This window comes from Chenopodium album, chromosome 11, assembly GCF_948465745.1.
Source record: "Chenopodium album chromosome 11, dcCheAlbu1.1, whole genome shotgun sequence".
NCBI classification, from domain to species: domain Eukaryota; kingdom Viridiplantae; phylum Streptophyta; class Magnoliopsida; order Caryophyllales; family Amaranthaceae; genus Chenopodium; species Chenopodium album.
The window spans coordinates 53,635,981-53,648,693 of record NC_137844.1 but is presented as its reverse complement, the minus strand read 5'-3'; the positions used below and the strand labels follow the sequence as shown (position 1 = coordinate 53,648,693).

At 35.4% G+C, this 12,713-nt stretch overlaps 1 protein-coding gene and 1 pseudogene across 2 annotated transcripts; both read right to left on the bottom strand.

The window, feature by feature from the left end:
* Positions 1–223: 223 nt before the first annotated feature.
* Positions 224–3,536, bottom strand: LOC145566855 (uncharacterized). Its single transcript, XM_081626138.1, has 2 exons — positions 3,419–3,536; positions 224–2,808 (listed from the first exon to the last, which is right to left on the bottom strand). Exons 1-2 carry the CDS (start codon positions 3,534–3,536, stop codon positions 224–226), a joined length of 2,703 nt encoding a protein of 900 aa, XP_081482264.1.
* A 2,863-nt stretch (positions 3,537–6,399) lies between these two features.
* LOC145566854 (uncharacterized) lies at positions 6,400–11,228 on the bottom strand (annotated as a pseudogene). The gene is made up of 7 exons (XR_014095491.1): positions 10,071–11,228; positions 9,902–9,967; positions 8,636–8,780; positions 8,244–8,462; positions 7,440–7,656; positions 6,678–6,873; positions 6,400–6,517 (listed from the first exon to the last, which is right to left on the bottom strand). The product of XR_014095491.1 is annotated as an uncharacterized LOC145566854 (transcript).
* Between the last annotated feature and the right edge of the window lie 1,485 nt (positions 11,229–12,713).

Below are 12,713 nucleotides of genomic sequence, written 5' to 3'. Positions count from 1 at the left end.
ATCAAAACATAATTATACATCTTACCATTATACATAAAATTTCTAATAAAATACACTAATCCCCTAATCCATACATAAGGGAGGTTGGTGGTATGAAATTCCAAAGTAAATCATTTTTTTTTTAAAAAAAAAAAAAAAAGTTGTACAAAATTCATGTAGTGGCTAAAAAAGGGTATGAATTACAGGAAGGAAATGCAAGAAATCATGCATTTTAAGCTCTTCCTTAGCTTTTAGTAGTCTTCTTCACTAACATCATTTTCGTGAGCTGATCAAATCGACTTTGTCTATAATCAACCCAAATACATAACTGTCTTATGGCCTCTACTTTCTCATTTCCTAGTCTCAATAACCCTTCATCCTTCTCTACAATCGCGTTCTCCAAATCCGCCACCTTCTTCTGCATCTCATACATCCCTTTCATTAGCCTTAACTTATCACCTTTCTCCTTGTTCACCTTTGCTTCTAACATCTTTACCTTCTCCTTCATTAATTTATCTTGTTCTTTGTCATCCGATGTAAATGCAAGTGGCGAGGCTACTACTAGCTCGTTATTTTTACATGGTTTTATTTCATTCATTGTCAAACGAACCCAGTTCTTTGCAACCTGAATCTCATTAGACACACTAGACAATCTTTGTATGAAACTCCCTTCCTTGCTCTCGAAGTTGCTTATCAAACACTCCATATCCTTCATCATTTCATTCACTGCTTGAACAACTGTCGTCTGTAACTCAGATTTGCGCGGTGATATCACTTGATGAGATAGTCTTTTTTCGAGATAACCTGGATGTTGCTGCTGACAATGCTCTTGCATCTTCTTGCAGCTCTCTTTGGTCTCAGCATGCAGTTGCTCGGCCACTCTTATCCTCCGTGTTAACATACGAAGCTTATCCTCGAAATTCTTCCTGAATTCTTCTGCCACTTCATCCATCTTCCTGTATGCAGCCTGCAGGAATCGCCCTTCCATTAATTTACAGTTCTCTCTTAATTCGTTAATGGTGTCTTCTTGTTGTTTTAGCATAAATTTCTGATCTGAAATCTTAAAATTCAGTTCATCGTTTTGATTTTCAAGTTGAAATGGTCTTTCAGAAAACTTTTTCCTTTCATCAGACAATTCTCCCTGCAAACAATTTATTTCATTCTCCCCTGCTTGACATTTTCTCTGAAGATCAGCAATTTGATCTTCTTTGTCTGTCAATGTTATTTCGAGCTCTAAAATCTTCGCTTGTAGGCTTTCTTTCTCATCTTCTAATTCACTAATCTCTTGGTCGCTCAAACTTAGCTGTTTATCAAGCTTCCTTCCTGTATCCTTTTCATGCTGCAGACGGCTTACTTCTTTATTCAAGGCTACTATATGAGTAGACATGTCATTCTCCAAAGTTGAGAACTCGTTTCCTCTATCTTTCAGCCTCTTCTCTAGTTCTAATATTTTCTCTTTAAGTGACTCCTTTTCATCAGTTAGCTTACTGATATCGTTGTTCTTTATCTTAATCTGTATTTCAGATTCATTCTTCAACTCCAACTCCTGCTCAATGGGGTTAACCGGAGCCATCAAAGCCACGATCTGAGCAGATTTATCATACTCTCCATCCTCAAGTCCCTTTTGTAGTGCAGTGAATTGATCCTCTCTTTCTTTCAACAGATTCTCCATCTTAACCATTTTTCCTTGCAGTACCTCTATTTCCTGTGTTAACTGGAACTTTTCTTGTTCTGTTTTCGCGATTAGCTTCTCTCTTTCACTTATGAGGGTGCTTGAATGTTGTGCCTCTAATTCTAAGTTTTTCACTCTCACTAGTGAATCCTCTTTCTCTTTCTGCATTATCTGAAATTCTTGAGCCTTTTCTGTTAGTTCCTTCTTGAGGTCATCTATCTGTGACAAAAATTCTGAATTTTCTTGGGCTTTCTTCTTGATATTTGACTCTAGTTCTGTGTTCTTCTTTCTCATTGATCCTAGATCGCGCTTCATTTTGTTCACCTGATCCAGCAAGTTCTCATGCATAGCAAAGCCGTTGTTATTACTTTGAGACAACTTTTGTTTTTCTGAATCACTTTTCTGTGCATTAAACAAACAATCCACATTTAATTTCAGCTGGTTCGCCTGTACTATCAACCCCTTTATTTTGGAAACCTCACTTATCAACCCATTATTTTCAACAGCACCATCAACTCCATTTTTTACAAGTTTAGATATCTCTTCATCCCTCTCTTTCGCTATCTTTTCAAGTTTTGAAACCTGTTTTTGCAGTTCTTTGTTCTCCACTCGCTGTTCTAATGCTTTCTTCTCAATGCACATCCCGTTTAGCTTAAGGTTGAAAGATGACAGCTCTGACTCTAGTTCACTCATCAAGCCTGAAATTTCCCTCTGACAAAGCTTCTGCTTCCAAGCAAAAATTGAAATTTCTCTTCCCTTTTCATCAAGCTTCTCTTTCATTTCTTTCATAATCTTCTCATTTTCCTGTGCTTTGTTCATTGTTTCTACGTATTCAGAGCAAAAGGACTTCTTCTCTCGGTTCAGGTGGGTGTGACCATTTGCCTTCACATCCTTCTCTAGCTCTGCCTCTGAGTCTGAACTGGAGGAAGTAGCTGTAAAGTACCCCTCATCTTCTTTTGCTCCATTGACAGTTTCAGATAACTGTCCTCTGAGATCACCATACTGGCCATAAACAAATTGATACTGTTTGTGGAAATCCTCAATCAGCCCAATAAGTTCTGATTCTTTTCTCAAGAGTACTTCTGCATTTCGGTTTCTCCTGTTCTGACGGCGCTCTTTTACAAGTTTTATAATCTTTGGCAGTATGTTTTCTACATCTACAATAGAGAAAATTCATGTTAATGCCAAGTAGTTGCAGCACATTCTACAAGAGATGGAACACAATATGCTCAAACATACAAAGTACAAATGAATATTAATCCAAGCCTCTAAGGTGACAGGACTGTCTATTGATGTGAATTACACACTCTTCCACAATAAATTCCTTACAACATTTTTTTGTCCTCCTTGTTCACGAACACTGGTTTTAAAAGTGTGTCATTTTATATGCTTAAAGGAGTATTCAGCTTAAGACACTAATCAAATTTCACACATTGTATTTACATCCATCTCTCAAACAATGATCAGTCAGATGTCTGTTTACTTTTATTTGAGCTAGTGTACAATAGCTTACTCCTTTTTTATATACACCACTGATGAACTAATACAACCACAAGAAAACTTCATCAAACTAGTAAATCTTGTTTCTTTATGTAGAATTTGCACAATAACATAGTTCATATTTTAGTGATTTACGTAACTGTTGCAAAAACCATCACATAATAGCATAAATATATACATCGTATGAGCTAACAAGTCGCCTTAAACTTAAATAAACTTCCTAACATCTCAGAACAAGATTGTTAAAATGTAGCTCCATTAAACTACATTCTGCCAGAGAGAGGTCATCACCTGTTTTAGACTTCTCCAGCTCTTCATCTTTTCTAGAATCAAAATGGTTCTCATGCAAAGCCTGCATGAACTCCTTCCAGCGACGCTTTGTCATTTCTAGAGGTGCTCCAACAAAACTTATTGGCAGCATCTGAACACACAATCATTAATATTACTAGTGGAAAATTTGTAAATTGACAGTCAAAAGAGTATACTGATGTTCTAGCTTTCCAGAAGAAGTTTTACTTCATGACACATTATCTCAATTCCTTATTATTGTAGATATATAAAACACAATTTATAAGAAACACTCTTCATATACTTGGACTTATCAGTACAATACTATAAAAGAAACAGTTACAAGTTTTCACTGACATTTTCAATTAGTATACTTAACAAGTATTATGTCTTACCGAAATATTTCACAAAGTAACATTGTTCCCAATTAAATCAATTAAGTACCATTATTACATCCCTTGTCTCCAAACGCATACACGGAACTAATAAATTATGAGAAAACGCGAAAAATATAAAAATTATCTCCGAGAGGGGATAACAAAAAGAGTTCCAAGAATTCAGATAGAGCAAACTATGAAGCAGGTCAAACAAACAAAGCATATCTAATGTGACAGCAAATTTATAAATCTTCGATGCAATTCCTATTAATTGATTTATAGGTCAAAGTATTAATTGGAATTATCATTCATTATTATCAAATAAAAGTGACATCTACCAAAACTAAGCCTAACACCACTTAAAGACAGTTAGAAGAAACCAAGAGAGCTTTATCCCAACATAACTACTACTCAAATGAACAAAAAGAAGACTAAACTTTTAGAATGACCCTCAAAATAAACCATCTTTGTCAACAAGACATATGTACTCAACCAGAAAATCTCATGTAAAATAGGGAAAAACAAGAAAAAGCCTGAGATTCTTTAGTTGAAGGACCCACAAAATAGATCTTAACAACAAACCACATGAAATTACAGATGGGTTTCAACTTTTCAACTACTAATCATAGAATGTGAATGAAACAAAACTACTGTATTATCTACTTGATTCACAAATTGAATAACTTGTGCAAAAGGCCTCATTCAAGAGTCATATCGCGGTGGCATTTATGTATTTTCTCCGATTTTATAGGGTTTTTGACAAGAAAGGTATAGAAAGGTGACTTCTCAAATATGGTGTTTGGATTTTGCATTATTCACAAATCTCAAAGTTAAAATCTACGAGTCCCTCATACATTAACAAATATATTGAAAATTGAACAATATTCATAGATTTGGGCACCAATACCACCCTATCAACAAAGAAAAATAAGTTTATTAGGAAGGAAAAAAACTAATTTCTTGCCAACATTTTAGCCTTGTCTTTCTGTCATATAAAGGGTCTTTATCGCCTATATGAACAACATATGGGGTACGGAGTTTTTTTTTTTCTAAGGTGCACGTCGGGCATCACAAAACCCTATCTCAAGAGAATGCCTATTGGATGAAAAGGGGTTGGAAGGGATAGGGGTGGATGAGATTTAAATTCGAGATCAAATGCAATGGAAGTTTGCCAAACCCATTACATTTCAAATAATACATAATTACATACATTAAACTACCTAAAAAAAACACCCATATGCATGCATGTGGGAGGAAAAACCAAAACAAAACAAAAAAATTTATAGCCTGATATAACACACAAAGTGATCTAACCATAAGAAAAACAATAAAATTGCATGATTCTCTTACCCAATTTGTCTGGAATTGTTTGATGAACGTGATCCCAACACCATTAGATTCAGAATCTTAAGCATTCATTTCATAACACTCACGATCAAAATTACAAATCCCAAAAATAGCAGAAAGGAAAATAAAGGAGATTTTATGAGGAGAATCCGCAAATTATATTTGAAAAATAAAAGTATCCACCCAAATTTAAACCTTTCAAAAGGACAACAATTAAAAATAAAAGGCATTTATTTAATTAAAAAAATGTAATTAGCGTAAAAAAAAATGGATCATGCTGACAACTTTGTGCTATTACCAAGTATTAGTATTATTCTGTCAAAAAAAAAAAAATATTAGTATTAAAAAATAAAGAATAAAGAATACTAATTGTAGAAGTAATTAGAAATTCTGAATTAATTAAATTCTCTCCTCAAAAAAATAATAATAATAATAATAATAATAATAATTAGATATTTTCCACAAAATATTCACACTTGGCGAGTGGTCTGCCATTATTGGAAAATCAAAGTTGTTAATTTGAGACGACAAATGCCCTTTTTTTAAGGTTAATTATGGAGAAATGCCACTTGACAGTTTAAAAGCCCGCGAAATGACAAGGAAAATCAGGAAATTCAGCTGTGTAGCAGATAGCGTCAAATTCCTTATTTTAATTTTCTGACTGTAAGCGATGCAACTGTCAACTCTGCTGATTAAACTTAATAAGCATAAAGTGTAGAAGTAATATTGTAATTAAATCTTAATTTGTTATATGGTTTTTTCTTACAACAGTAGAATGATTTTTCTGTTTATAGCACTCGCCGCTGTTCCTAACAACGCTCTTATGAGTGTAAGGGGAAGCCGAAAGAAAGATATAAACAGCAGCTAGAGAAAACTTGAGTTTCTAACACAATTGCGGTTGTACAGGTGAATGAGGTGATGTGCTAGAACCTGGTGCAGTAGAACCCTGAATTTTTTTTTTTTGGCTATCAAAGTAAAATTTCCTGCAAACCTTTTGTACTGTGAAAGAATTGTTGTCATTCAAAGGCCAATTTTTATTCGCTGAAAGTTTTCAGTTTTCTTGTCAAAAAAAAGAAAGTTTTGAGTTTTCTGTATACATACGAGGATAGAACTGTAAGATCTAATTATTTACATTTAAAAAAGGACCTGCTACTCGGCATCAGCCGTAGCTTTTTTTTTTGATGCAAAGCCGGGGGCAGAAATTAGATTAATAGAGTGACAAAGGTTACAAGAAAGTTAGGGAGGTTTATCAGCCGTAGCTTTTTGCTTCTTCCAATTGTATGCTGCTTCCAAGATCTCCAAATTAGTTGTTTGTGACTCTTCTGGAAACATGTAGTCGAAATACTCTTCAAATCTGTCAAATTTATATAGTTTAAGATTAATAACACCAAAAAAAACCCAAATGTATCAAAAAATATGGACAAAAGTAGTTATGATGAGTTTAAATTCTTAATCCAAAACGTAACATGAAAGTATTGAGAGCACAAGTGATAGTAAGAAATTGTTTCACACACCCAGCTGCACCATCCCCTGCCATTAGAGACCGCCGCCTCTTGAGTTTCTTGGGCATCTTGGCTTGAACTGAACCAACATCGCCAAGCTCACCAAAAAATTTCTCCATCTTCAGCCACTCGTCCAATAGCATGGCTCTCTCTTCTTTTAGCTCAGGAGCAGAAATCCTAAAATGACTCAGAGCTTTTTCAAAAACCCCTGATACATGGAACATAATAGGGGAAAAAAAAAATCAGCAATTCTGTACAACAGAAAGCCACAAATAAACATTTGAAATGCAGAATACAGCACAGAGATGATGTTTCTAAGCATATCACAGCATTAACATTTTACAATGTGGGATGCCATTTAAATTTAAAATTCCTTTACCCCTGCTGTAGGATAACATTGCCCCAATGCCTCTAATACAGCTCCAATATAAACTACGATGCAATTTGTATAGCATTCCAGTACCAGGTATTCCCAATACAAAAAGATTCTTCGTGGGAATTAAAAAAATTTAAACAGCTTTTAACTGTATACCAGTAGGCAGTGGCTACAAGTCTAAAATACCTATAATTCCTCGTCCTAAAAAGGTACGCTTAGTTTTCGTCTTTTCGATATCCAGAATCAAGTTTCAATAACATTGAAAAGCAACTGATTCTCTTATAAAGGAAGAAAAAATACACTAAGGGATTGTATTGATTCAGAAGTATATATCATATACATAACATATATTACGTAGATTAGAAAAACATCTAACTGAAAGGTCATAAATTGCTTACGTCTGGCACGCTGAACACACAATCTCCTCTTTTCATGTACAAGTTCTTGGGGCTCATTCTTTGGCATGTCTGATTCCTCATTGTCCACACCAGCAGATGCTTCAAAGTTTGCATAGCTGATCCGCACCTTCAAATGCTTTGTTCTGTCAAGCAATCTCTCATACAATGCTCTTGTATTATCAAAATCTCCTTCCGTTATCTCAAAATCAATATATGCCTGTCATGTATCCAAAGTGTTATTATAAATTCAGATATTTATGTCCAAAACAATGCAACATGATCCAACACATCAGAGCACATTGGTTTACAATTTGACAGGTCTGAACACCTGATTGATATAATTCCTAAATAAAACATACAAATCAACTACTTTGAAGAGAGATACATGCCTTAAGAAAAATCAATTCTGAAGAGATAGGATATAAACTCATGCACAAAGAGAACAAAACTGAATCCAAGTACGGAACAGAAAAAAAAGAGGGGGGGGGGGGGGGGGAGTGGTGGAAAAAAGGAACAAAACAATAAAAAGCTAACAGAAAAGTAGCATCAAATTCTCTTGTATCTTTTTAAGCATAACTAGATCCGTTGTACTGTTTGTAAAGAAGCAATACCATAAACAAAACAAGGATAAAAGATTCATCAAAGAAAGAAGCAGGATCTCGTATACAAACATGCAGCCTTTTAACAATACCAAAACTAATTTGAAACAATTCAAACAGCTATATAGCCTTTGGCTTATTAACCATGTAGTGCATGTTTTTTCCCATTGAAATAAAATCCAAAAGAAAGGCCGAAATCAGTTACCTTCCACAACAATTCCGGCTTATCCAATGCAGGTTGTGCTATGGCAAGCTCATAGATAGCCCTAGCTCTTTCTGTTTCGCACAAAGAACGTTCCAACTCAGCATACTTGGTCCATGCATAGCAATTCCCAGGCGACCAGTCCAAATATTTCTCATATAGCTTCCTGCACCTATCAATGTTTCCCAATTGCAATTCTATTTCAATGTATTTTTTGAAAATCTGTAAGAGAGAGAGGAAAAAAAAAACAGTTGTTAGAGCTTGATCTATGTTTCCCAATTGCAATTCTATTTACAATTTATTTTTTGAAAATCTGTATGAAAAAAAATGCAGTTGTAAGAGCATATTCATACAGATATGATAGTTGTGCTAATGTAATTTGACATGAGTGTTACCTTATCCTTAGGAGCCTTCCCAATGGCATTTCCCAACACCTGGCGTGCACCATTGAGATTACACTGCCGAATCTCAAATTGAGCTGCCAAAAGCCAGATCTTAGCAAAGGAGAATTTGTCATGAGAAATCAACTTAAGGCATTCCCTGAAAGCAAGGACAATAGTTGGTACCAAAGACACTCATAAGGTATTAAAAAGAATACGAAATATACTCAGATAGTCAGATACACATGCATATAATGACATTTGAAAACAAGTAGGTTGGGAGAAAGGAATGTTTGTATGACTGTATCTATACAAGAATGTAAGCTTTCATGCAAAAATTTGAATGGCAACATAACCAGCACTATGATTTATTTAAATTCTATTCATGCAGCCTACAAAAACTGCTTTCCTTTGACTTGATCACAACTTGACATTGGCCACTGTATTTCTTTGCTTCTCTCTCAGACAGAGTACTGCCATCACTCATCTTTGGTTAGAGTGTTGTTTTAAAAGTAGTTCATGACATAACATAATTGAATAATTCTCAAGGCCAAGTAATTCTTCAAATTCTTTCACAGCTATAAAAGTGTTGAGATGAACAGTAAATTAATTCTATCTTGAAAAATTGGGCGGTTCATCATCAGCAGGATAAAGCAAACATTTGGACTGTGGGACATAAAAAACATCAGCTTGATATAGAAGAATATTTGTTCCGTGTGAGTGCTTTTTCCTTCAGTTCAATGAGAATGATTTATTCAAAATGCTGAGGGTTCTGTAAAGTCATGGTGTGAAGGTAGGTCCGCAGCTTCGTTTCAGCTCTTAAATTATTTTAGCAGAGGTGCTGGTAGAACAGTATTCCGGTTAAAGACCATAGAGAGCAGTAAATAGGTCGCACCATTCTTTTTATTTCCTGGATGACTACTTAAAGAAAGATTTTTACAGGAGATTTATTCTCATATTGTGCTGCATTTGAAAAGTAGTCTGCTATATGGTTGTATCATGTCTTATTTTTCAGGCTAGTGTATTGTCATCCTAAGGAGGGAAAGTAGTCTGCTATATGATGCTACACATACATGACCAAAATACTTCATCATAAACTAAGCAAATTCATTTGTTAATTCTTCCTTATCTAGAGGAATTGTATCTGCAACGAAATTAAGCTAGTGATGAAACTGATAATGTGATACTTCGTATTTGCATAGGCACATGAGACATCCTCATATCCTACATCCATTTGAGATTGCAAGCAATTACTGTCAATGTAGAAAGCTGATAACTTACCTGTATACATCTCTTGTTCGCTCCATATCTTCTGCATCAAGTTCTTCATATAAAGCATAATTGATCCTAAAAAGTGCAGGAGTTGGTCAGAACTCATTTTTCTTTCTAACAGAAAAGATGAATATACATAACAGCACTACAAAAACATCATCAAATCCTCAATACCTACCACAGGTAAATGTAACGCTGCCAATAGTGCTTCTCCTCAGCTGGAGGAACATTGGCTATTGTCCTCTCATAAATTTCTCTTCCTCTGCCTTTGACACCTACACTCTCTTCAAGCCGAATATAATCAAACCAAGCGTCATAGTTAAGGGAGTTCTTTCTAACTTCAGCCTCGTATTGAAACCTCTTCTTTCCCAAAATAGCATCATCAATACCATCCTTGTCCCCATACTGTTTCTCAAATGCAACAAACTTCTTATAAACCTCCTCAGCCCGTCCTTTAGGTACATGGTCCAATGCAGATTTATAAATACATCTAGCACGCTCTATCTCCTTGCACCTTTCCTCAAACTCAGCAAAAGCTACAAACAGCTTATCCGCTTCTTCATCATCAGCCAACTTGTCGACAGCTCTCTCATAACAATTCCTAGCTCGAGCAACTTCCCCATATTTCATTTCCAAATTTGCATAACGAATCCATGCATCAACCTTTGGATGGCATTGCACAAATCTCTCATATATTCCCCTGGCTCGGTCAATCTCATTGTATCGCAACTCAAACTTAATGTAGGAGCACCATCCTTGCTGATCAGGTTGCCACTGCATCCATCTCTCAAAAACCTGCCTAGCACCGGCGACATTGCCAAGCATCTCCTCCATATGGATGTATTTGTACCACAGTTGATCTACTCTGGGGAGCTAAGAGACGGCACAATCCCACACATTTCGGGCATGATTTATGAACTTATTTTTCATTTCCATGTCTACATATCTCAGCCATAAGGTGTGATTCCTATAATCAACCTCCAAAGCATGCTCCCAAACCGAACGAGCACGTTCAAAGTCCTTCTGGGACTCCTCCCATTTGGCATACTTGACCCACACACTTACATTCCACCGAGCCCTACAAATCAAATCTTCAAATTCCTTGCGTTTCCGAAGACGATAATCAGCAAGCTCAGCTGGATCAGTTATCTTTTGCATAGGCAGATGGATTTCAGATTCTTGGTGTTCACGAGCTTCACGCAGGATTTGTTCAGCAGTGATTTGAATAGAAGCAGGAGTCTTGTTCTTGACACTGGTGGGTTGAGATAGCTTTACTTCTGTCTCTTTTCTTTGTGAGGAACCCCAAGAACGAGTCTGACTCCTTGTATGAACCCATTATTGCTACTTGGTTTCAACTCACAATGGATGGTATTTCTAGTAAGACAAGCCTGGAACAGACAAAGAAACGCAATTTGATGAGATGGATCTCATACCAATATAGCAAGACAAATAGATGTGTATAATGAATCTAGAATTCTAGACACACAACGGTAGGCACCCAAATTTTTCTGTACAGAGCCAAAACACAACCCATCATCATGGAGCTCAACTATTCAATTCTTCTGCGAACTAGTTAAGTACAATGGCGCAAAATTAATGATGTATTCGAAAAGTAAAAGTTGATACTGGTAAATTCAATTATTTGGAAATAGTCCATTGAAAAAGGTCCCCAAAACCAGTACAAATTTAGAATTCCACTACGAAAAAGCAATTAAATTGATAGGGAGCCAAATTTCTAAAGAAATCACGTTATAACGATAATTCATCCAATAGAACAACATCAATCAAAAACACTAACCTAAAAATTCATTCAAGACCAACCCTTCAACCCCGTCACAATCACAGAAATTGGCAATGAAGGCTTTTCCATCGGTTCGCTCAATTATACTTTTGCTTAAAAATTGATCAAGCATAGATTATGATATCAAATAGTTGATCAGAATAAGACGAAACCCGAGTACTAGCATATCACAAAAGTCAGAGTATAATTAGCATAAGTTAGCAATGCCATTAATTTTCAATCAACTAGGAGCCGAAATTACACTCCAGAACAAATTAAATTCAGCCTTACTAAAGTTAAACCCTAAATACAATCAAATGAAGTTTTTTTTTTTTTTTTTGACGAAACAATCAAATGAAGTTAAACGGACCCTACATTCACAAAATACATATTATCACAAGAAAAAAAAGAAAAATATATCAAACCTAAAGCTTTGACAAAGAGCGGATGACCGGCGCCCGTAACGACGAATTTTATTCCAAATTTTGGAATAAAACTTGGAACTATTTAAGAAACAAAAAAAAAAAAAAAAAAAAAAAGTAAAATTTATACCTCAATCAATGTCCAAATTTTCCAATGAATGAAACTTCAATTTTCGCTCCAAATATTCTTGATTTTGACGTTTCAGTAGAGCCAGAGAAAACAGGGTTGAGTTAAGGTTTTTTTACGAAGTATTTTAAAAATTGATAAAAAAAAAAAAAAAAAAAAAGTACTACAGAATTTTTTTTCACAAAAAGTCCTACAGAATCTAGAAAAGGCCCGTTAATCATCTAGATAAACAACATTTATTTATCAAGAGGCAAAATTTGCATATTTTAGGGCAAAAACGGATAATATTAGTAGCGGTTTATGGCGGATTTAACCAAAAAAGAATTTGGTGCATTTATATTAGAGGTGATCATTGGGTGGGGTGGGGTGAGGCGGGTTTGGGTCGAGCTGAGGTCAAATTGAGCTCTTTCCTTGGATTGGGCCAAGCTTTGGACCAAAAAATATGTGCCCAAACTAGGCAGGTCATTCGAGCTTTTTGGGCCAATTTCAAGT

What these genes read in the sequence shown, in the direction of transcription:
- LOC145566855 (XM_081626138.1), bottom strand. Translation starts at nt 3,536, where the DNA reads ATGACAAAGCGTCGCTGGAAGGAGTTCATGCAGGCTTTGCATGAGAAC. An exon ending in TGACCTCTCTCTGGCAGAAT is followed by an intron (nt 2,809 to 3,418) that starts GTAGTTTAATGG and finishes TCTCTATTGTAG; the next exon opens with ATGTAGAAAACATACTGCCA.